This window comes from Lynx canadensis, chromosome B2 (assembly GCF_007474595.2).
Source record: "Lynx canadensis isolate LIC74 chromosome B2, mLynCan4.pri.v2, whole genome shotgun sequence".
NCBI classification, from domain to species: Eukaryota; Metazoa; Chordata; class Mammalia; order Carnivora; family Felidae; genus Lynx; species Lynx canadensis.
The window spans coordinates 137,435,193-137,459,308 of NC_044307.1; the positions used below are offsets into that span (position 1 = coordinate 137,435,193).

A 24,116-nucleotide genomic window follows, 5' to 3' on the forward strand; every position below is an offset into this window, starting at 1 on the left:
TTCTCTGACCCTCCCCTGTTCATGCTCTCTCTCTGTCTCAAAAATAAATTAAAAAAAAAAAAAAAAGAGAGTGGAAAGAGCAAAGATGGTGATGTTGGAAAGTATTATAAAAAGTGGTACAGGTCCAACCCTGTTTCATAAAAATGAAGGTTTGTGGAGGGAAATTGTAAAAATAGACTTAAAAAGTACTTTGGGGTTATTTGTGGAAATTCACGAGTCTCAGTGCAATGTTTGATTTTATTCAGTAGGTCAGTGGCTTTTTAAATGTAAAATAAAACAGTAAACCCTCTTAGACATAAATTATTCTTCTAATCCTAACGCAACACACACACACACACACACTCACATAGCTTCTTTAGACAAATGGGAAGAATGGGGTGACCAGAAGTCCCAACCACATCACCTCTGATACTTCCCCAGAACTGCTAAGTCTTTAGCACATAGTTAAACTTTTGTAAGCTAAGGAAGTCTTTGAAGGATTTAGACAGACAGTAACAGGATGAAATGAGGGTGTAATGGAGATTAATCAATTACCAGTTAATTGGATTAGAAGGGAGATTGAGGTAGGCAAGGAAACGAATTAGGAGCTGCTGCATTGATTTGGGCAAGAAGGGATAGGAGTTTGAGCTCAGACGGTGGCAGTGAAGACAGAAAGGAAGAGACTCAAGGAAGAAATACATGAGGGAATGCTAGGTGGTAGTGTTTTGTTGGATGTGAAAGAAGCGGGGGAAAGAACATTAAGTAGCTCTAAAAGAATGGGATAACTCATAGTCCCTTGACTTTGTACACTGAGAGACTATGACAATATTGATAATAATTTACAATTACATACTTTACTTAAGTGCAAATCTCTGAGCTGCTCTTGGTGTGACCTATGGCATGCTAGTTACTGTAAGCTAATTTCTTCTGTTAGATGGGAGACTGTAACAGCTCCTACTTTATAGGATTCATTTCTAGTATTTGAAGATAAAGCATTAGAACTGATGCAGGGGAATTTCTCTGGAGCAAGTTTATTAGCTCTTAGCTTATTAGCTCTTACCTTTATTTAATTCTTAACTAATTAGCACTTCTGTTTTCCTCAACATATTGAATTGAAAAGCTTTTAGTGTGTTTCTTTATCTGGCTTTTTAATATCTCATGAATAATGTGAAATTATTGAGAAACAAAAGAGAAGTGATTATGCAAATGTTTGAAATATTTAATGATACATTAAAGTAGTCTTAGGGAACTGCAAAAATTACTAAAGTTATACTAGCTTTTTGTAGAGGCACAGGGTGTTAAGAAAAAAGATCATTTAGGGAAAAGAAAAATTTAAAAGGAGAATGCACCTGAAGCAAACAATCTAATGAATTCTTTAGTGAGTAGTCAGATAACATATTAATTTTTCTTGTGATGTAATGGTCAAGCCAAAGAATTTAAAGAATGAAAAAGAAAGAATGATTAAATAGAACTCCAGAGTAATTAGAAGTGATCTTTCAGACTATCTAGTGTGATACATTAGGACAGAGGTTTTTATTTTAGGGCCAGAATATAATTGTTTAAGCAACTGATACGTCTTCAGACCCTTTCTCCTTGCAGAACTGAGCCCCTGAGCTGCCTTGCAACCTCTCCAATCCCAGGCAGCCTTGGAAGAGATTCCTTACTACTCACCTTAACCTAGAGAGAGCCCCATGCACCTTCTTTCTCCCTTTTATTCCCATTCCAGTTGCCTGTGTTCCTTAATTTAACAAATTCCCTTATGTTAACACTTCCTAGTGGATTAGAATAACTCAAATTCACTTTGAGTGCTGCTAAGTGGAAGTTCTATACCCAGCCTTTCTAAATCCTTACAACAGTGTGACAAGCATTTTAGAGAAGGCTTAACCCCAGGGGATAAAATTCACACTGGTGGCATTTCACAGTTCATGGTGGGCTTGCTTGATGGAGAGATCATTGATTTTCTTGGTCCCTTATATGAAACCAGTGGGTAATCCTTGAATTATTGCAAGCTTAACATTTTAAAAAGGGAGTGTAGAGAAATTTGCTTTGATGTAAGTATTGTCTAATCAGTTCCACAACCTGAAGGCTAATTTGTGTATATTAGTATATCCATTGCAGGACATTTGTACTGTACTGCTGAATATTTTACTCGGTCATTCTGGAAAAGGACACGTTTGTGTACTGAATGCCACTACATCTTGTTTCTATGGCGTTACAGGCTAAAATGCTATTTGTTGTATAAGATAATGCACAAGATAAATGTCTTGACTGTTAAGGGCCAACCTGTTTAATATTTGCATGATCGAAGCTAATCGTTTTTATCCCTCTGCTTTGTGAACTTATTTTTGTTCTTTTGGTCTTTTTCACTGATAGTTAAAATAAGTTCGACAGAGGGAAGCCAGCTTAAGTAAAATACATATCAATCTAGGTTGCTGCTCTCCAAATAATTCTGGAAAATGTCTTGGTGGGGAGCATAGAGGTTTTAATTTTACTTTGGATTTCAATTATGCATGCCACTCCTATGCCCCATCACTGTGTATAATTAAGAACTGGCTGCCTGTGCCATAGCAACACAACCTGTAATCGTTGGTTCTGACCTGCAATTCTTATTTAACCTAGGTTAAAAGAGAAGTAGGATTTGGGTCATTTTTTTTTACCTTCTTCCACTCAATTCCAGTTTGATTTTTTTGAAGTACTATAAAATATTTGTGTAATATTGTCACTGGTAAATGGCATTGGTATGTCACTGGTAATGTGACAATTACTACTTATAAGTGGAAAAAGATGCCTTCCTCATTGAGCTGTGCCTTAGGATCCTACCACATGTAGTTGGCCACATAATAGGCACAATTTTCTATTTTTGTTCTATTTGTACACTTTGTAGGGACTTTGGCATTTAATATAGTGCACTTAGGGGTACATTAGAGAAAATATTTGTTAGTGCTAATTGAATCCATCGTTCCCTATTTGACTATTTGATGATTTCATAAATATTCAACTCTCTCTTTGATCTCTCCATTCGTGTCTTATTGTTCTACATGCCAAACCTGGGGCCATTTTTGTCTTGGGTTCAACATCCTAGATCATGTGTTTGTGAGACTCAACTCACTCTGAGTAGACTATGCCTAAATTTCTCCGAGAAAGGAAATTTCACGAGTTGGCTTAAATGTAACTCCCTCCCTTACAGAAGCTTTGTCTCTTCCTCCTTCATTCACCTCCTCCCTTCCATTGTGTTTTGGGAAGTTCATTCATTCATTCATTCATTCGTCCAATGAATACTCTAAATTGATGTCTTTCTCCTTCCAAGCTGGAGGGTAACATAATCTGTCTTTATCACTGTATCATCTGTGAATATACCTTATAAATAGTGAACAATTTTTTTTTTACCAAATGAATAAAGGCTTTGATAAATTTGATAACTGCTTCTACTAGTACCTGAATTGAGTCTAAAATCCTTTTTCTGGAAATCATATATCAGTATTAAGACTGCTAGGGCCTTTTAAAGTGGGTAGTTATACTATGTTTTGTTTTGTTAACTTTCTGTCTAGTTGTCTTTACTTTTGCAATCTTTAAAAAATAAATTACATTTATAATAGAAAGCATAGACTTTAAAAAGTAAAATGCTTATGTGTAGTTGTGATCAGATAACTCCTGATTTCATCTAAGGAAAAACAGTATCATCTTTAACCATTTTTTTGCTTTAGTCAAATCCCTTGCTTTTATCTTTCCACATAGATCTGATATTAAAAAATTTTCTTTGCTGTTGCAGATTTCCTATAAGATCTATTCACATTCCCAATCTCCTTCTAAAGTTATAGAGAAATAAAAAATATTCGAATAATATACTAATGACTGAAAAACAATGCAGTATTTTTACCCCAGTGCCCACCCAGTGTAGGTAAAACACCAATCAGAATTCATCCTTTCAAAATTCTGACCTCAAAATTTCCTGAGAAATGTGATTCTAAAGGAATTTTTGCTTTTGATTTCTCCCCCCACCCCCCATTTTTCATTCCAAGGCTACTGGTCTTTCATTCCAAATGGAGTCATGTGGTCTTGAGAAGGTATATTGAAGGTCACCTAATGCAAATGCTCACTCAATAATTAATCCCTTCAGTAACATTTCCATAAAGTCTTCACTAGGGGTGGGTGCCTAGGTAGTTCAGTTGGTTAAGTATCCGACTTCGGATCAGGTCATGATCTCACAGTTCGTGAGTTGGAGCACCGTGTTGGGCTTTGCACTAACAGCTCAGAGTCTGGAGCTTGCTTCAGATTCAGTGTCTCCCTCTCTCTCTGCCTTTCCCCTGCTCACACCCTGTCTCTCTGTTTCTCAAAAATAAATAAACATTAAAAAATTTTTTTAAGTCTTCAGCTAGCTATTACTGGAAGCTTCTAGTGATCCATTGTAGCATTTCCTATGGCAGCAGATTCTACCTTTTTTGTCTGATTTGATATTGCAAACTGCCTCCTTATTTTGAACTCTACTTACAGTTTCCACATATTTCTTCGGTGTTACAGAAGAAACACAGAAGAGCAAATCAAACCCATCTCCCAGGTAGTGTGGGCTGCTATAACAGAAATGACAAAGACTTCATGGCTTAAACAACAAACATTTGTTTTTCAAAGTTCTGGAGTTTGGGAAGTCCAAGATCAAGGTGCCGCAGATCTGGTGTCTGAATAGAGTCTGCTTCCTGGCTTGCAGATAGCTCACAGATATCTCGTATCCTCACATAGTAGAGAGAGCAAGCTCATACTAGCTCCCTGGCCTCTTATGAGGCCATTCATCCACTTATGAGGACTGTACTCCCATGACATAACTACCTACCAAAGGCCCCACCTCCAAGTACCACCACTTTGATTTCAACATGTGAATTTCAGGGGACACAAGCTTTCAGACTATAACACCATCTTTATAGGAAGACACTCATGTTTCCTCTAAATCTTCTTTTCTCTACACTAACCACTCTTTGTTCCTCAGTTGATCTCTCTCTGTGTGATGAGATTTCACACCTCCCCACCATCCTAGTTACTCCAATCTAAATAAGTCTATTTTGCTTATATATGCAGTATTCAGCCATGGGTGTGATAACTCCGGGTATGCACTGATGACCTGAGAGTAGAGTGAATCATCTTTCTTAATCTAGATACTCTTATCTCATGAGCATATCTAGCAATGAACTGGTTGAAAGGCCTGACTAAGGACAATGGCTGGTCAAATACAACTGTTCTCATCCAACTTATTTTACTTCTGGATATTCATGAATTTGTCAACTTTGTCGATAATTGGTAAAATTCTAAAACTGTTAACTGGAGAGACTTCTTCATTTTAGGGCCAGGATCTCGAATCATACTTGGTTGAGAATGGTCTTGGACAAGTTTATTAACCTTTCTACATAGATGTTTCCCAATATTAACCTTACGAGATTACGGTGAGGGTTAAATTAATTGTAAAGTGCTTTCATGTAAAGTGTATATAAAGTGCTTAAGATACATGGTGAGTAAGTACTGCATGTGTATTAGTGATAATAATCTTTATTTTTATTACTTATTACAAGAGTTCTGAGAAATGCTTATTTTAATACTGAACAAATAGGAAGGGTCTATGACTTCATTATATTTTGAGGGCGTTGTCTAATGTATATAATCTAGACCTATAAGAATAAAAGTTACACATAAGGGGCTCCTGGGTAGCTCAGTTGGTTAAGCGTCCGACTTTGGCTCAGGTCATGATCTTACGGTTCATGGGTTTGAGCTCCACATTGGGCTCTGTGCTCACAGCTCGGAGTCTGGAGCCTGCTTTGGATTCTGTGTCTCCCTCTCTCTCTGCTCCTACCCCACTCACTCTCTCTCTGTCTCTCCTCTCTCTCAAAAATAAACACTTAAAAATATTTATGAAAAAAATTTTTAAAAGTTACACGTAAAAAATTCACAGCCACATATTTGTCCAAATTCCTTGACAAATTAGAACAGAATAGAACAAGTTTCTGATATTAGTTATTCATTTGTTATGAGAGAAAAGGTAATATATTATAAAGAGTGTGTACTGCTCATGTATTTAATATTAAAAATAATTGTATTAGCTTTTTACCAAAATTATTTTTTTCATACAAACCTAAAAAATGTTGCTGTCCAGCTTATTTTGGAGAGATGAACATTTCTTTTGATGTGGCCAGTTTTGAAACTACAGAAGCTTGTGTTAATTTTTGTCTTTGTAAGATATTTGTTTCTGCTGATACATTTCAGTGCCACAGCATGGCCTTTTCCAGGTTAAGATGCCGAGATGGGACCACAAAGAATCATTGCAAGAGACTGGATTCTCCTTCTGTTTATAATTTAGTTAGTGAGAACCACAGCTGGGTAAACCTTTGGGGGAAAATTATTTTCAGCTATTTTAAAGCTTTTCTATTAGGGGAAGAGAAATACCTTTGTGAAAATCTAAGAACCAAGTAAACTACTTGGAGGTCTTAGGCGAAGTACTGAGGTGATCAGGTGCAGCTTAGCAACAATCAAAGACTCGCTGAGGACCTGTGGGATCCTGAGGCTGTCAGATACATTTCAGATACGTCACTCCCCTTCCGTGTCTTCCAGTAAGAGACCTACTTGGACAATAGGATGGTAACAAAGTGCTTTTCTCAGTGCCTTTTAAATATTTTTTTTTTCAACGTTTATTTTTATTTTTGGGACAGAGAGAGACAGAGCATGAACGGGGGAGGGGCAGAGAGAGAGGGAGACACAGAATCGGAAACAGGCTCCAGGCTCCGAGCCATCAGCCCAGAGCCTGACGCGGGGCTCGAACTCACGGACCGCGAGATCGTGACCTGGCTGAAGTCGGACGCTTAACCGACTGCGCCACCCAGGCGCCCCTCTCAGTGCCTTTTAAATTTACTGTTAAAAGAATATTCATAGCAGAAGCTGTCTTTGATGGTAAGCCGCATTTCAAGAATAACTAATCATTATGATTTTGTTCTTTTTGTAGTATCTGTTACACACACACACACACACACACACACACACAGTTTGTCAGATCCAACTTGTGTTGGCTCACAAAATTCTACTGTTAACTTGTCAGGAGTTTTGTAAGCCACTCCAGTTCAGACAAGTAGCTTGAAATTTGCCATGGTGGGAGTATTTACACCATGGAATTGGAGAATGCTACAAATCAAAGCCTTTTTTTTTTTTCCTCTTAGGCAGCTGCTTGTTGAACACCTACTAGCAAATTTGTGCCTCAAAATATCTATGTAAATAAAAGAAAGGCTATTAGCATGGAAGTTGGTTTTAGTGTGAAAGTTTACATGAGAAAAAAATAAACTGGGTATTTTTTTTTCTGTGTTCTCAGGAATACGGAAAGACCGAAGAGGAGGAAGAATGTTGAAACACAAGCGCCAGAGAGATGAGGGGGAGGGCAGGAATGAAGTGGGGTCTTCCGGAGATGTGAGGGCTTCCAACCTTTGGCCAAGCCCTCTCTTGATTAAGCATACTAAGAAGAACAGCCCAGCCTTGTCCCTGACAGCCGATCAGATGGTCAGTGCCTTGTTGGAGGCTGAGCCCCCCATAATCTATTCCGACTACGATCCTTCCAGACCCTTCAGTGAGGCTTCGATGATGGGCTTGCTGACCAACCTTGCTGACAGGGAGCTGGTTCACATGATCAACTGGGCAAAGAGGGTGCCAGGTAAGAACACTAAGCTCAACATTTATTTTAGGAGTTGAAACTACTCACCAACTGGTTGAGCTGTCATGGGAGGAGCCGTGGGACACCACAGCTTGCTATCTGACTGGTTTCATGGTTACATCCAATTTGTTAATTTTCACTATCAACATACTGTAATTCTCCTGGCAGTTAGGAAACAATGTTTTAAAATCAAAATCTAGAAGATTAAAGTCTTTAACCTGACATTATTTATATTTAACTAAAAATTCTGGGAAGGACACTACATAATAAATGCATATAATATTATATCTTCACGCTGTCAGAAATGTTTAACATAAAGTGATCCAGGTACTACAAATTTGTAATATTGATGACTTTTGTTCAACATACCTCAGGTACTCATAAACAGTTTTACCTTTTAAGAACTTTTAAGATGTTTGTGGGCTAAAGAGATAATAATGGGTGTCTTGACTGAATGCCAATTATGTACTCCACTGTCTATTCTTAATATTTTAGGAGAAAGGTAATACAAAAGAAAAATAAAATAGGTTCGCATCCCTGAGAGGAGCTGGTAGAAAGATACACTGGCTGAAGTGACACTTGGTCCTTCAGTTGATTCTCTCAGAACTGGTGTTCCTGCAAAACTTGACTGTTGCTCTTGTTGTTCAGGGAGAAGAATTCTAGTTATTATGGAAACAAGACTAGAAAATGACCTCCTCCATGCCCCAACATATCCATTCAGGAGCTAACATAGATGAACCAAGGCAAGAGGAAGTTACATCTTTTTTCTGGGCTTATAGATCAAATGAGTAGTGGTTTTAGGCAGAGATCATCTCATTTGGTTTCTTTTAATATGAGAAATTAATTGTTACCTATGAAGCGTGGGATTTTTTTTATTAAACTAAATAAATGTGGAGCTTTGTACTTGTATTGCAAAGTTCACCGATTGTAGACCAAGTGGACAAATGTCTGACCTTAGAGACGATTTTGTGTATTTGCATCCATTAACATGTAAACTTTGAATAAGTTGGCAACCTCTTTGAATAAGGAGGCAGCAATGTTTGATCGCAACTTGATAGAGGGCATCCATGTAGGTGGTAGAGATTGCGTTAAATGGAAACATGGGGATTGACAGGCATATTTAGATTTTTAGGGTCAGTCCAACTGGCAAATAAAAAGTCTTGGCCATCTTTGAAATTAAGAGTTTTATTGAGCACCAACCTAGCTTCGCATCCTCATGTGAAGCAGATCTATGGTAAACAATTAATAGAATCTAAGTGTGGTAATAACTAGAATCTAAATAGAATCTAAATGTGGTAATTTTTTTCTTTATATTTGTTATTGCCTTTTTTTTTTAATTTTTTTTTTCAATGTTTATTTATTTTTGGGACAGAGAGAGACAGAGCATGAACGGGGGAGGGGCAGAGAGAGAGGGAAACACAGAATCGGAAGCAGGCTCCAGGCTCTGAGCCATCAGCCCAGAGCCTGACGCGGGGCTCGAACTCGCGGAGCGCGAGATCGTGACCTGGCTGAAGTTGGACGCTTAACCGACTGCGCCACCCAGGCGCCCCTGTTATTGCCTTTTTAAAGAATACTTTGGGAGAAGAGAAAAAACAAGAAACAAATAATAGCCATATACCTGAGAGCCAACTCTCGGTTGCTGTTAAGTTTTATTGTCCTATAAGCATATATTTTCCCTCTTGAAGTCTTGTCACTATTCATTCCAGAGCACTGTTGAACTCAAGTATATATTTTTTCATACTTATCAGTAGATTTCCATCATGACATTTTTATAATACTTGAAGGGCATGTGAAATAGCTGAAATGAAGTTCAAATACATCATCAGTAAATGAAGAATTCATGGCAATAATCTTCCAAATTTCGGAATGAAATGGAGACATAAGTCAAGGGGAAGAAAATATATCCATGTTTAGCTATCCCATTGTTAAACCCAGAACTAAACAAATTTATAATAATGAGATGTATAGCAAACCCACTTGATCATATTAGTTTAAAAGACCTGAACGATTTCAAACTCTTGGACCAAACTATATCTTATTACTTGATGGTTAAAAAACAAAAAGGAATTATAAAGGCAGAAATGAAATTGTGCGTGTGTGTGTGTGTGTGTGTGTGTGTACTATTAAAATACAGCTGTTGTAAATCAAAAGCTGACTGGTGTCAAATCCAAAAAAAAAAAAAAAAAAGCATTGCCAAGATTGGTGTCAGGGAGCTATTTCTCTTATGTTTTCTTCTATGAGTTCTATGGTTGCAGGTATTGCTTTCAAGTCCTTTATCCATTTTGAATTGATTTTTGTGTATGGTGTAAGATAGTGATCCAATTTCATTTTTGTGTATGTGGCTATCCAGTTTCCCATCACCTTTTATTGAAGAGACTATCTTTTCCTCATTTTATATTCTTAGTTCTTTTGTTATAAATCAATTGACCATATATGCTTGGGTTTATTTCTGGGTTTTCTATTCTGTACCATTGTTCCGTGTCAGTGTTTTTATGTTAATCCCATACTCTTTTGATTACTATAGCTTTGTAATATAGTCTAAAATAAGGAAGTGTGATGCTTATGCCTCCAGCTTTGTTCTTCTTTATTACAATTGTTTTGACTATTCAGGGTCTTCATGTTTCCATAGGAATGGTAGGATTTCTTTTTCTATTTCTGTGAAAAATCTAACTGGAATTTTGATAGAGATTACGGTGGATCTGTATATTGTTGCTTTGGGTAGTATAGACATTTTAATAGTATTATTTTTTCCAATCCATGACCATGAACTATCATTCACATTAAGTCTAGTGTGTTAAGCTCAATGTTTTGTTACTGATTTTTTGTCTGGATGGTCTATCCATTGTTGAAAATGGGGTATTGAAGTCCTCTATTATTCTTGTATTGCTGTCTATTTCTCTTTTAAGGTCTGTTAAATGTTTGTTTTATGTATTTAGGTGCCCTATTGTTGGGAGCATAAATATTTACAAATGCTTTACCTTCAGGGAACCTGGGTGGCTCACTTGGTTTAGCATCCAACTCTTGACTTCAGCTTAGGTCATGATCTCACAGTTCGTGAGATCGAGCCCCACATTGGGCTCTGCACTGACAGCACGGAGCCTGCTTGGGAGTCTCTCACTCTCTTTGCCCCTTTCCCCACTCATACTCTTTCTCTCAAAATAAATAAATAAATAAATATTAAAAAAAAGAAAGCAGTGCTTTACCCTCTTGTCGGATTGATCTCTGTATCATTATATAGTGATTTTTTGTCTCATTACAGTCTTTAACTAAATTCTTGAATTTTATCTTGTATTACTATGCCTTCTTTCTTTGCTTTCCATTTGCATGGAGTATATTTTTCTATCCTTTCACTTTCAGTCGGTTTGTGTCCTTAAACCTGATGTGAGTCTGTTGTAGGCAGCATATAGTTGGGTCTTTTTTTTTTATTATTATTCATTCAATCTCTCCATGTCTTTCGATTGGAGGATTTAGTTAATTTACATTTAAAGAATTATTTATAGGTGTGTACTTGTTGCCATTCTGTTAATTGTTTTCTGGTTGTTTTGTAGTTCCTCTTTTTTTTTTTTTTCTTTTCTTGCTTTCTTCCTTTGTGGTTTGATGACTTTCACAGTGGTTTTCTTAGATTCCTTTCTTATTATCTTTTGTTTATCTACTGTAGGCATTTGCTTTGTAGCTACCATTATGCTTACATGTAACAACTTATATTTATAACATATATTGGTGATTTTTGACCAGTTAAGTTTGAACATATTTTAAAGTTCTAATTTTTGCTCTCCCCCCATGTTTTATGTTTGATGTCATAATTTACATTTTTTTACCTTGTGTATCCATTACAAACTATTATAATTATAATTATTTTTCTTTGAGGGAGAGAGAGAGACAACATGAGAGGATGAAGGAGAGGGAGAGAGAGAATCTTAAGCAGAGTCCACCTCAAACATGGAGCCCAATGCAGGCTCAGTCTCATGACCCTGGGATTATGACCAGACCTGAAACCAAGAGTCAGGCACTTAACTGACTGAACTGCTCAGGTGCCCCAATTATTTTTATTACTTTTGTCTTTTAACCTTCCTACTGGATTTATAAATGATTTATCCATCACCATAACTTTAGAGTATTTTGAATTTAATTCTATATTTGCCTTACTATTGAAATTTATGCTTTCTTTTTTTTTTTTAAAGTTTATTCACTCAGAGAGAGAGAGCATGCACACAAGTGGAGAAGGGGAAGAGAGAGGGAGAGAGAATCCCAAGCAGGCTGTGCACTGTCAGAGCAAAGCCTGATGTGGGGCTTGAACTCATGAACCATGAGATCATGACCTGAGCCAAAGTCAGATGCTTAACTGAATGAGGCACCCAGGCACCCCATATACTTTAATATGTTTTCCTATTACTAATTGGGATCCTTTTATTGTAGCATGAAAAAGTACCTTTGACATTTCTTGTAAGGCTGGGCTAGTGGTGATGAACTCCTTCAGCTTTTGTTTCTGATAAACTCTTGACCTCTCCCTCAAAATTCTGAAGGACAACTTTGCTGGGTAGAGTATTATTGGTTGATGGTTTTTTTCTTTCAGCACTTGAGTATATTATGACAGTCTTTTGACCTGTAAAGTTTTTGCTGTAAAATGTGCTGATAGTGTTACCTACTGATGTCCTTACTTGGTGATAGCCTTGTGTAACAAGTTGTTTTTCTTTTACTGCTTTTAAGATTGTCTTCCTGTCTTTAACTGTTGATACTTTAATTTTAATGCATCTTGGTATGGGTTTCTTTGGGTTCATCTTTGTTACAGCTCTTTGGGCTTCCTGGATCTGGATGTCTCTTTCTTTCCCCAGATTAGGGAAGTTTGCAGCCATGATTTCTTTGAATGAGCTTTCTGTCCCTTTCATTCTTTTTTCTCCTGAGACCCCTTATAATGTGAATGCTGGTTTTCTTGATGTTGTCCTATAAGTCCCTCAAACTATCATGACTCTTTTTCATTCTTTTTCTTTTTCCTTTTCACTTCTCTGATCGGATGAATTCCTCTCTTCTGTCTTTGAGTTTGTTGATCCTTTCTTCAGCTTGATCTAGTCTGATGTTGAACCCCTCCATTAAATTTTCCAGTGCAATTATTGTACTCTTTAGTTCTGTGATTTTTGTTTGGTATTTTCTTTTTTAAAAAATTTATTTATTTTGAGAGAGAGAGAGAGAGCACATGTGTGTGTGAGAGAGGGACAGAGAGAGGGAGGGAGAAGGACAGAGAGAATCCCAAGCAGGCCCCACTCTCAGTGTGGAGCCCAGTGCGGGCTCGATCTCACAACTGTGACATTATGACTTGAGCCAATATCAAGTGTCAGACACTTAACCAACTGAGCCACCCAGGCGCCCCTTTGTTTGGTATTTTCTCATATTTCCTGTCTCTTTGTTGAAATTCCCACTTTGTTCATGTATTGTTCTCCTCACTCTGGTGAGCATCTTCGTGATCATTATTTTAGACTCTTTATTAGGTAAAGCACTTACTTCCACTTTGCTAGTCTGTTTCTGTAATTTTATCTCATTTCTTTTGTTTGGAACCTATTCCTCTGTTTCTTCATTTTACTTGATTCTGTGTTGGTTCCTGTGCATTAGATAAAATAGCCCCCTTTCCTAGTCTTGATTGAGTAGGAGACAAACTTTATTGTTCATCCTATCCTGAGCTCTTGGTTGTCTCTCAAACTATTATGATTGCCTAGGCAGCCTTCTTTCTTCTCAGTGGTTCCCAAGAGTTGAGGGTATGCCAAGTCCTGTCAATATCCCAAAGGGGAGGATCTTGCTGAACACCTAGATTCAGGCTGATTGGTAGCTGGATCCTCAGGTAACAGCTTTAAAAGGATACAAATATATCTCTTTCAGGGAAATACTGGGATATGAGAGTGTCTGTTTGCTCCCTCTGTGCTGTGCCTCGGAGATAGTGCTTTAGGAATTGTTTGCTATAGGTCTATGGGATTGGCAAACACAAGCTCTTCTGATCAATAGAACCAGGTGATCAAAGGATGAGTTCCCTGGATGGCAGCCAAAAAAGTTGGGATGCCAGATGTATGTACAAGCTCCGTTTAGAGAGAGATAGGTGATTTTTGGAGCAGGCCACAGGGTTTCCCCAGTCTCTGACAGGATCATAGTTAGTCTCTAGATGACAGTAAATTAGAACCTGGCCCACAGGTAGCATGTCTTAAAATATGCAAATAGATCTCTATCAGACAAAGACTGGGAGATGTTCATTTCTGTGATGAAACTTGGGAAGATGGACAGTAATCTTGTGAGCCCATTAAGAAGTTTCTTTGTTTTCTATAGTCTTATATTTCTCATGTATTTCACTGCCTGTTTTGGTGGCTCTCCCCTTAGGTGAAAGTTTTAAAAACTGGAGTGCTATATGTTGGGTCCAAATCTTTGCTCCTCAGAGAGAAACTGAGAGTTTTGAGTTCCCTCTTGATTGTGTGTCATTGTACCAGGGGTGTATATTGATGTAAGTATTTTTTCATTTCCCCACTGTGTAGGAATCATTCAGCTAGTTTCTGGATGTCTTTCAGAAGAAATTGTGTAGCTAGAGATTTGGTATGTCTATGGGAGCATGTGAATTCAGGAATCTCCTATGTCTCCATCTTGGAAAACTACCCCCCCTCCCCCAAAATTGACTTCATTTTGCATGATGAATTTTAATAAAAATAATCAGTTCATTTGTCTATGTTAGTAGTTTGAGAATTTTTTTTTACTAATAGAATATTGTCAGAATTTTCAGATGTTGGTGATTTTAGCTTGAATTTTCCTTTTCCTTAACATTTGGAGCATATTTTTTTACTTGATAATACATTTCTTTACTTAGACTCAAGATACGAAGAGCATTATGATAAAATGCATCATGTAGTTTTGGTAGGTTTCAATCTGTAGAGTATCTGTATTAGACCTAGCAAAAGTTTACATCAAGAAATTAATCTTTTTCCATTTACACTTTAAAAACAACTGCAGCAAGAATGATAAAACCTACCTGCTCAGCTCTGACAAGGGATGCTTTTTTAAATTTTTTTTTTTTCAACGTTTATTTATTTTTGGGACAGAGAGAGACAGAGCATGAACGGGGGAGGGGCAGAGAGAGAGGGAGACACAGCATCGGAAACAGGCTCCAGGCTCTGAGCCATCAGCCCAGAGCCCGACGCGGGGCTCGAACTCACGGACCGCGAGATCGTGACCTGGCTGAAGTCGGACGCTTAACCGACTGCGCCACCCAGGCGCCCCAAGGGATGCTTTTTTATAACACATGTTACATATCTGTCTTTTGATATCTCGCTGTAGAAAAGGCTTTTCTCTTTATTTTTCATTCTGAAATTTGTTAATCTTTACAAAATCACTTTATGTAATCTATCCATGGGTAGAGATTTAATTTTAAAAGGGTTAGATTATTAAATCTTAATTTACTATTATTCTATACATGGTGAAAACTTGTTAACAAGTATAACATTGTTTATCTGAAGGTCAAAAAAGGCAAAAATGTGAAGTTGTTACGTTTTTAATGTCTGGATCACACTCAACTGCATCATTGCCTGGCTGATTCTTAGTTTCGGTGCTAATGAAGTACATTTGATTTTTTTTCCCCTGGAAGCTTGAATTGCATCACGTAACTGTTACTTTGATTTATTAAAAATTACACCTTTTCCAAAATTCACTGTCATTATAAATATCTCAAGGGTAATTTCATACTTCCAAGTTCTAGTTCTATCTGTTTAATGAATATTTAGATAAACATCTAGTCCTCAGCTTATTATTGTCTTTTAAAAACTGATAGCCAGAAGCCTGACAGTCTCACTGACCGCTGGGCACAAATCTGGGAAGGTGTGCTAAAGCTGTTGGCCCAGGAAGAAAAATAAAGGGAAAATGACAGTCGAGCTCAGTTTCATGGGAAACATGCTACCTTAACCACTTCCTCATTCTTTTGGTGGCAATATAGGCAACCTTTCTCCTTCCCCTTTCCTGTCCCAGTCCCCGGCTTCTCAATGCTAAATGAGTCCCCAGTTATTTCTGGGCCCCAACTCCCCACTACTTTTCTTTGAATTCTTGCTCAGTTTTACCCCTGGGGAGAAAGGATACACTTTTTTTTGGACATGCCTCCCACCAGCTACAAGCCCAGGTTTCTCAGAAGCTTCTTGTGTTGTCTCTGATGGTGTGTGGCTGTCTTTGCCATTACAGGGCTCAAGGTTTCTTCTGCTCCTGTGTTCACCAGGAATCCAGGAGTTAGCTTCCCTGACTCTAACACTCATCCTCATCATTCAAATCAGCAATGAAGCACAGGCAATGCTTATTGAATGGATGAATAAATGAATGAATAAAGGGTGTTTCTTGAAAATTCTGACTTTAAGAAATCTCTGAGCCCTGTTAGAACACAATTTTTCCATAAAGAAGAAGGATATTTAGAGCTGTGCTATTATTCTCTTTTTCTTCTCTTCAGAATCTACGTGATGTTCTAATATCTCTGTAGCATCTGCCTTAGTGAGATTCATTTCCAGGCTCTCTTTTGTAAGGGATCAATATTCAGAGGAATGTACAGAGCTTGAGTTCGGAGGACTTTAACAGGCATCAGTTGGCCTGCAGTGAGTTAGTTTCACGTAGGGTATGTAATTGAAAACTTAGAATGGGTAGGGACAAGAGGGCAAGGAGAGGGCACAATACCTCACTGTGGGAACTGGGAGCATCTTCAAGGAACACATTCTATTATGGGAGGTTCTTGTGGATTCCAGGGACTTGGCTTTCCTATCTAGTACTCTGATACCCAACCTGTGATCAGCCCAGTAGACTCTGCTCTCAGGCTGTCATAGCGTTCCAGCCCATTTTGGCATAGTATGGTAATGAGCAATAACATGGCATGCAAGTATGGGTGACATCCTGGAGAGGTGACGAATGCATATGTTTAAGAGTAACATTTGCAGTTTAGGTTTTGCAACCATTCTATAAAGAAGAGCCTCAGGACTGGGTTGGAATTACCCTAGCATGAATGGTGGCAGCCCCTCTGGGCTGGCAATGCAGGGCTCTCTTTGGAGTGTTCCACTTCTAAGTCAGCCCAGCACAGCTTTTCACTACTCCTGTGGGAGCTCTGGTTGAAGCCCAAGGACAGCAGCTGCTTACTAGATTTGTCTTTCATGTGAAACTTTGATGCCCCATTGATGCTTGTTAGCCCAGATGCTTTAAGCCTTTAAAATCCCTTTCCGGGGAGCTCCTGGGTGGCTCAGTCACTTGGGCGTCCCACGCTTGATTTTGGTTCAGGTCATGATCCCAGGGTTGTGGGATTGAGCCCCACATTGGGCTTCACACTGGGTTCCACATTGAGCACGGAGCCTGCTTGGGATTCTCTCTCTCTCTCTCTCTCTCTCTCTCTCTCTCTCTCTCTCTTTCTCTGCCTACCTCTGCCTCTCTCTCCAGCTCTTGCATGTGCTTACTCTGTCTCCCTCAAATTAAAAAAAAAGTAAGTCAGGGCCTGAGTCAGGGCCTCAGAATCTGAATGTTTATCTTGAGCTGGGTGATGTGTGGTGCTGGGTGTCCTCAAGCCACCTTGTCGGAAGTGTTGGCCTGTGGCTCTGCTACTTCTAGAATGCCAGGTTTTTGTAACTATTTAGATATATTACTATTAAGATATGTTGAAATGAGTTGAATTGTGTTCCCCCCAAAAGATATGCTGTAATTCTAACACTTGGTACTTCAGAATGTGATCTCATTTGCAATTCGGGTCTTCCAAGTTCAAATGAAGTCATTGGGGTGGGCCCCAGTCCTTATAAAAAGGAGAAATTTGGATGTAGAGATAGACATGCACAGAGGGAAGATGATATAAAGCACACAGGAAGAAGAATGGCCATGTGACTGGATCAATGCATCTCCAAGCCAAGGAATGACAAAGATGCCAATAAACACCAGAAGCTAGAAGAGGTCTCGAAGGGTCCTCCCCTAGAGCCTTCAGAGAGAGTCTGGTCTTACCGATACCTTCGTCTCTGACCTCTAGCCTCTGTGACTGTGAGGCAATACATTTCTGTCATTTTAAGACACCCCCTTTTTTGTACCTTGTATGACAGCCCTAGGAAACTATTATACATTGTATTAAAAAGAAAGGGTGCCTGTAATTTTGAGGCAACAGAAATAAGGAGCTTTTGATTTAAAGAGGAATGTTTGGCTCACCTGGTGTAGGCCTGGCTAATCATTTACTCTCTTTTGCCCGCCCAAGTGGTTCACTGAACTTCTGGCTTTGAAGTTGATTTAGAATTTTAACAGTTCCATGAATCTACCTGGCAAATACCTTTAAGAAAATTTTAACCCGCAGAATGTTTTAATCTCGTACTTTAATAGTTTCCCCTTTTTATATTCCTATCTTTGATCCATTTGAATTCATTTCAGTATACACTGTGAGGTGTGGCTCCAAAATTGTTTTTATACAGATGGCTGCACAGGTGTTTCAATTCCATTTCTTGAACAGCTTCCTACAGAAGTATTTTTAAGACTTCCTTTACAGTTGACCTTCCAAGTTTACTATTTTTTAGAGCTTTTATTTTTTTAAATGTTTATTTATTTAATTTGAGAGTGAGAGAGAGGGAGAGAAGGAGGAGGTAGAAAGAGAGAGAGAGAGAGAGAGAGAATCACAAGATCGCTCCATGCTGTCAGTGCAGAGCCTGATGCGGGGCTTAAACTCCTGAACCATGAGATCGTGACCTGAGCCAAAATCAAGAGTCAGCTGCTTAACTGACTGAACTGCCCAGGCGTCCCTAGAACTTTTAAAGTAGAGTAAACAGATATTGGTTTACATGTTTGGTTACTTTTTCCAATTTTGAAAAAGGAAAAGGAAAATAAGCCATTTGATCATAAGTTACATATTTTTGCTTCACTTATAATAACTGAATATAAATGAGTCTGTCCTGTGCTGATATATTTCCATTAATGGAATAATAGACGTAGAGGCATTAATCTTAGAAGTAGAGGCAAAAGTTCATGAGACTTGATACATTTAGAAAAGCCCAGTGCCGATAAGAGGTGATTGGGTGAGTTACCATTCAATATTCATAGGACAGAAAAATTGTTCCCAGGAGAGAAGAAGGATATACCAGGCTTTCCTTCTCCCTTTTCCCCTCTGTTGTAGGTGTCTCCCAATATTCAAGGACTCTGCTCTAGGTGCCAATGCTGCTTATAACCAACTTGAAAGGTTACCCCATTCAGAGCTTCACCTGTTAACTTTGAGATTTACGATTTCCAGAATTCTTTCTGTAGGTCCTGACACCTAAATCTTCAGTTCCACTCTTTTGGTGCCCACAGAATACCAGTTAAATGTAATGTCTCCACTAACATATCTATCTGAAACTTGCCATTTGCCTTTTGTCCGCTTTATAGCAAACTCATTTGTTTCTCCTGCGCCTTTCCATTTCTGCCAGAGGCTCCACTCTTCTGGGTCTGAGTTTGGAATCATCTTTGTGTCTGGCTCTTCTTCACCGTGTACCATCAGTTCTTCGTCTTCGACATCTCTAGAGTTTGGCTTTTTTTTTCCTGTTCTGTTGCTAGCCTGGCCCACATCCTTCTTGTTTTCTAAGACTGAATTACTATAATGTCCTTCTAACTGGTCTTTTTGGTTTCAGCTTCTCCTCCCTTCAATTCATCACTGCCAGAATAATTTCTGTGAATCATCATTTCAGAACGCTTCACTCCTTGCATTAGTTTCCTAGGGCTGCCATAACAATGTTTCACAAACTGCATGGCTTAAAACAAGAGACATTTACGGTGCTGGAGGCTGGTTGTCTAAAATCAAGGTCATCAACAGGGCTATGCTCTCTCTGAAGGCTTTGTGGGAGGATCCTTCCATGCCTCTTTCTAGCTAGCTTCTAGAGGCTGCTGTCTATCCTTGAATTCGTGGCCTGCAGATGCATTTCTCTAATCTCTGCCTCTGTTGTCTTATGATGTTCTCCCTCTGTGTTTGTGTCTAAATTTTCCTCTTATAAGGACACCAGTTATATTAGAGTTAGGGTCCACCCTAATCCAGTATGACCTCATCTTACTTGTTTACATCTGTAAAGACCCTATTTTCCAATAAAATCACATTCGCGGGTTCTGGGTTGGTACGGATTTTGTGGGGGGGAGACAACCATTCAGTTAAAAATTCGGCAGTGGACTTGATTGTCTAACTTAGTAATGGCTTTAACAGATAAATGATAGTGTCTCTTGAAGCCTAGAATTCAACTTGTGCCTCAAGGCACCTGACCATAGGTTAGCCTTTTTTTTTCTTCTTCTTCTTTTTTTTTTTTAATAGTAGAAAAGCTGTTCACCAACTGGCACTCTCCCATCTTATTTGAGCTCTACTTTCCAGCATGATCTCCTGGCCCCATTCTCTGCTGGCCATTCTCCCCTTCACAAAATGCATTCATTTCATTTTTTTTTTTTTGCTTGAATCTCTGCATCTCCCTCACTCTATTTCAATTCTATGCTCATTCCCTACCGCCGCAAAGGGACAGCTCAACTTCTACTTACTTTCTGAAACTTCAAATGACTTTAACCAACATAACCATGGATTGAGTTTGCTGTGGCAGGACAACCAGTCCATGGTCCACAGTGTCTTCTCAGATGTATATTGCTGAACTAAATCAACTGGGGTCGAAAACACAGTAGCAGCTCTTAAACCATAGTCTTATTTCACTGATAGTAGATTTATTGCTGGATGATTCATTTACACCATGGTTGGATTTCTTCTTTTAAATGGAAAGATGGATAGTTTTTATTGGCTGGGTATCTATTTTTGTCTAGGGGAATTTGTCAAGGGAAAAGTATTTCTGCAATCTGAGTTTGACTTGCTTAGGCCATGAACTTATTTTTAAAAGCTGTATATGTGAAAAATGAGTTTATATTAGATGAATCATGTTTTAACGGTAGTGTGCCTTTCATTTAAATAAAACCTACTGTAGAAAATCATGTGAAGTGTGCATTCCTTTGACAAAACAGAAGTTCTTCTTTTATTGGACTATGACTCTTCACAAATTGAGATTTCTTAACACGATGAGCATTTGGCCTGGCTGTGTATAGCTTCATTCTCAGAACGATGCTGAAACTGTGTGGCTTCTCCAGGGTACATGTGCCTGACTTTCTGGAGTGGCTACACTTGAACTTGTGGCATAACCGATTCTATATCTAGATTTATGGAGTCTGTTTACCGCTGACGGTAGTTGGTTTAGACCCCCTGTGGGTTTAGCCTTTGTGTATCCTAAGCTAAAGTTTCAACTTCCCTGCTATCTGGTGGAGGGTACCCCTTAGTGATGTAAGATGTTAGTTTACTTTAGGGAGTTGGAGACCAGAGAACTGCAAAAGGGGGAGAAAACCAGCGTTGGCCCTAATGAGATCTAAGTTACGTGGAGCCATAAAAAAACAACGGGAACCTTGGAAGCATTCTCAGTAGTGGAGTAGAATTAAAAGAATTCACCTTCCTCCACCCCGCCCCATATACCTTTCTATCTCACCAATGACTTCTAGAGAAGGCTCCATAAATAGATTTGAAATTTGTTTCATATCACCACTATGTTATTGTTTTCTTTTGCAGGAACCAGAGAACTTTAATAGGTTTACACTGTACTCTTTATATTAGACTGTTGTCCAGAAAGACTGTTTATTTTTGGCCCAATTATTACTGTTCTCTCCTCACCCCACTGCTTAGCTCTCAAATACTCCTGTGTTAAGCATTTTTCTTGCTAATGTGAAAATAAATTCACTGCTTCTAGCAAGTGGTTGAACATTGAAACAGTTTGGAAAGTGTTCGTATTTGACTGGTAGAACATAGCTACACGGTCCTTTTCTCTTAATCAAATACCTTATTTCCTAGAGAAGACAGTGTAACAGTTCTCTTAAGGTGATTCATAGCTGAAAGGTAATAGTCATTAGGTAAATAGATGCCTGCTCTATATCCCTGCAGTCACACAGAGGGTGGAAAATTAGAAACACTGCAGTGGTAAAGTCCTTTTATTGCCTGTGGTATTTTAACATTAACTGTAAAGTAGACACAACCTTGGGGTTGTTTGTGTTTAATTTTTAAAGTCACTTGAGTTGATAAGCTGATTGGTGTTCAGTTCATCTTCGTCAAAAGGATGAATTATAGAATTAACTGTTCCTGGTTTGGAAGCCCTGGTTCCATGGAATCTTAGGATTTCAGTTCTGTTGCCTTGGTTACTAATCTGTTCCATGCAATTTGCTGAACTTTGAATGGGTACTTCTCTTAGGAACATTCTCCCTTGTAAGTAAATCACCTCATGTGTTGAAATATAAGTTCTGTTTAAAAATTCTTGGGGCTGGAGAGCCTGAGTGGCTCAGTTGGTTAAGCCTCCGACTTCGGCTCAGGTCATGATCTCGTGACAGTCCGTGGGTTCCAGCCCCATGTTTGTCTCTGTGCTGACAGCCTAGAGCTGGGAGCCTGCTTTGGATTCTGTGTCTCCTTCTCTCTCTGCCTCTCCCCCACTTGCACTCCATCTCTGTCTCTCTCCGTCTCTCAGAAATAAACGTTAAAAAATGAAGAAAAACAATTCTTGAGACAGGTTCTTCATGATGTAGTAAGAAAACAAGTGACCTTGTCCTTTTGGGCTAGGATTTATCCCTTAGTTGCACCTTGCAAAGCCCCTGACACAATGCCACAAACAATTGGAAGTGGGATTGCTAAGTAAAGGTGAAATTTAAAATGGTGGCAGTGCCCTTCTCTAGAGGAAATGAAAGATTCTCTTTGTAGTATAGCGTGTGTTTATTGTGCAGCCATTTCATAAACACGAAATCTAATAAAGTGGTGGGCATTTTCCTTCTCTGGAGGATATTAAAAGTGTCTCTTCATAGAAGAGCATGTCACGCAATGACATTGGTTCTTTTTACCTGGTCAAGATGTTTGCCTCGATTTGCTTAGGGCATTTGAAATGCATATTTGGAAACCAGCAGATAAATGCTATGAATTTTAGAACTCATTCTCATCCAAGACCTTGAGCAGTGGAAGAATATTTTCCAAGGCAGGCATTCAAGTTGTGTCTGGCAGTGTTTCTCTTCTTGTATCAATAAGGCAGAAATAGGATATAAACACATTTGGGTTTTTTTTTTTTTCTGTATTACTGTGCACAATTCAGAGATATAAACTGAAAAAGAAAAGTATATTGGGCTTTCCTGAGTAGATCTTAAAATTCCCCACACTGTGATCCAGAACAAAGCTGTCATTATATAGGGTCTGTAGGATTAGAAGACTCCACTTAGATTGTGAAGGACTTCAAATTTAAAAGGTTTACAGATAGATGTATAATCGACTAGTCAATTAGGGTCTGATACATATGTGTCAAAACACATGACTCCCAATCTCATGAGATCAGAAAGACTTAACTTTTAAATATCTTTCATCTTCTCGCCTAACAAATAGCAGACCATTTTGAGGGACTATTTGTTGCAGAAGTGATTGTAAAAATTGGAAGATGGTTATTATTGGCCTAGTTAGCCAATTTCTGATTTGTCTTAACTATTGTTAATAAGAGGAACTTAAGAATATATACCAGGAGCCATAGTTTTGAAAAGGAAGTATATTCTGGAGCTGGATAGTAATGATGGTTGCCTAATGTGAATGTACTTAATGGCACTGAATTGTACACTTTAAACATGGCTTTAAAAGGAGGTATAATACTTTAAGATATATGAAAGGAGGATACTTTAAAAGGAGGTATAATACTTTAGGTATCATACTTTATATGAAAGGAGGATACTTTAAAAGGAAGTATAATACTTTAAGATATATGAAAAGGAGACAGGCATCACATTGCAAAAAATAATAATAAATAAAAATGGTCCTAAATTCAGAGATAATTTTTCTGATCCAAAACTTTAAATTTGACTTTTAGATGAGAATATAAGCACAGCGCAAGAAGGTAAATTTATGAACCAATGAAGGGGGGTGGGATGATGCAATCGAAACAGGCATGCCTTAGGCTTCTAGAGAGTCTTTTGTAGTAAGAGCACAAAACCAGTTTTATTCAGTTGACAGCAATTTAATGAGTTCTTTGCATGTGCTAGGTATTGCTTTATGTGTAAGGATGTACAAAGGAACAAAACTGGTAACATTCCTGCTTCCAGGAACTTCCATGTGAGGAATGGGAGCTGTGTTATGGTTTGACCAGTTTACATATGAAAGAGTAGAAGCACGGCTGAGGTGTTTTTAGTTCTGTTTTTTAGTGTTTATTTTTTGAGAGAGAGAGACAGACTTAGGGAGAGAGCACAAACAGGGGAGGGGCAGAGAGAGACAGGGGCACAGAATCCAAAGCAGGCTCCAGGCTCTGAGCTGTCAGCACAGAGCCTGACGCGGGGCTCGAACCCACCAGCCGTGAGATCATGACCCGAGCTGAAGTCAGACGCTTAACCGACTGAGCCACCCAGGCGCGCTGAGATGAGTTTTGTAACTTACCTGTTACAAATGGTAGCTAATTATGGCAGGTATTGTTCT

At 38.6% G+C, this 24,116-nt stretch overlaps 1 protein-coding gene across 4 annotated transcripts in view; it reads left to right on the forward strand.

The window, feature by feature from the left end:
• The window catches only part of ESR1 (estrogen receptor 1), a 281,456-nt gene that overhangs the window by 112,325 nt on the left and 145,015 nt on the right, over nucleotides 1-24,116 (forward strand). For all 4 annotated transcript variants that reach the window (XM_032593265.1, XM_032593266.1, XM_030316608.1 and 1 more), the window contains exon 5: nucleotides 7,316-7,651. In XM_032593265.1, the coding sequence (XP_032449156.1) occupies nucleotides 7,316-7,651 (336 nt within the window). The remainder of the gene's footprint in view (nucleotides 1-7,315; nucleotides 7,652-24,116) is intronic.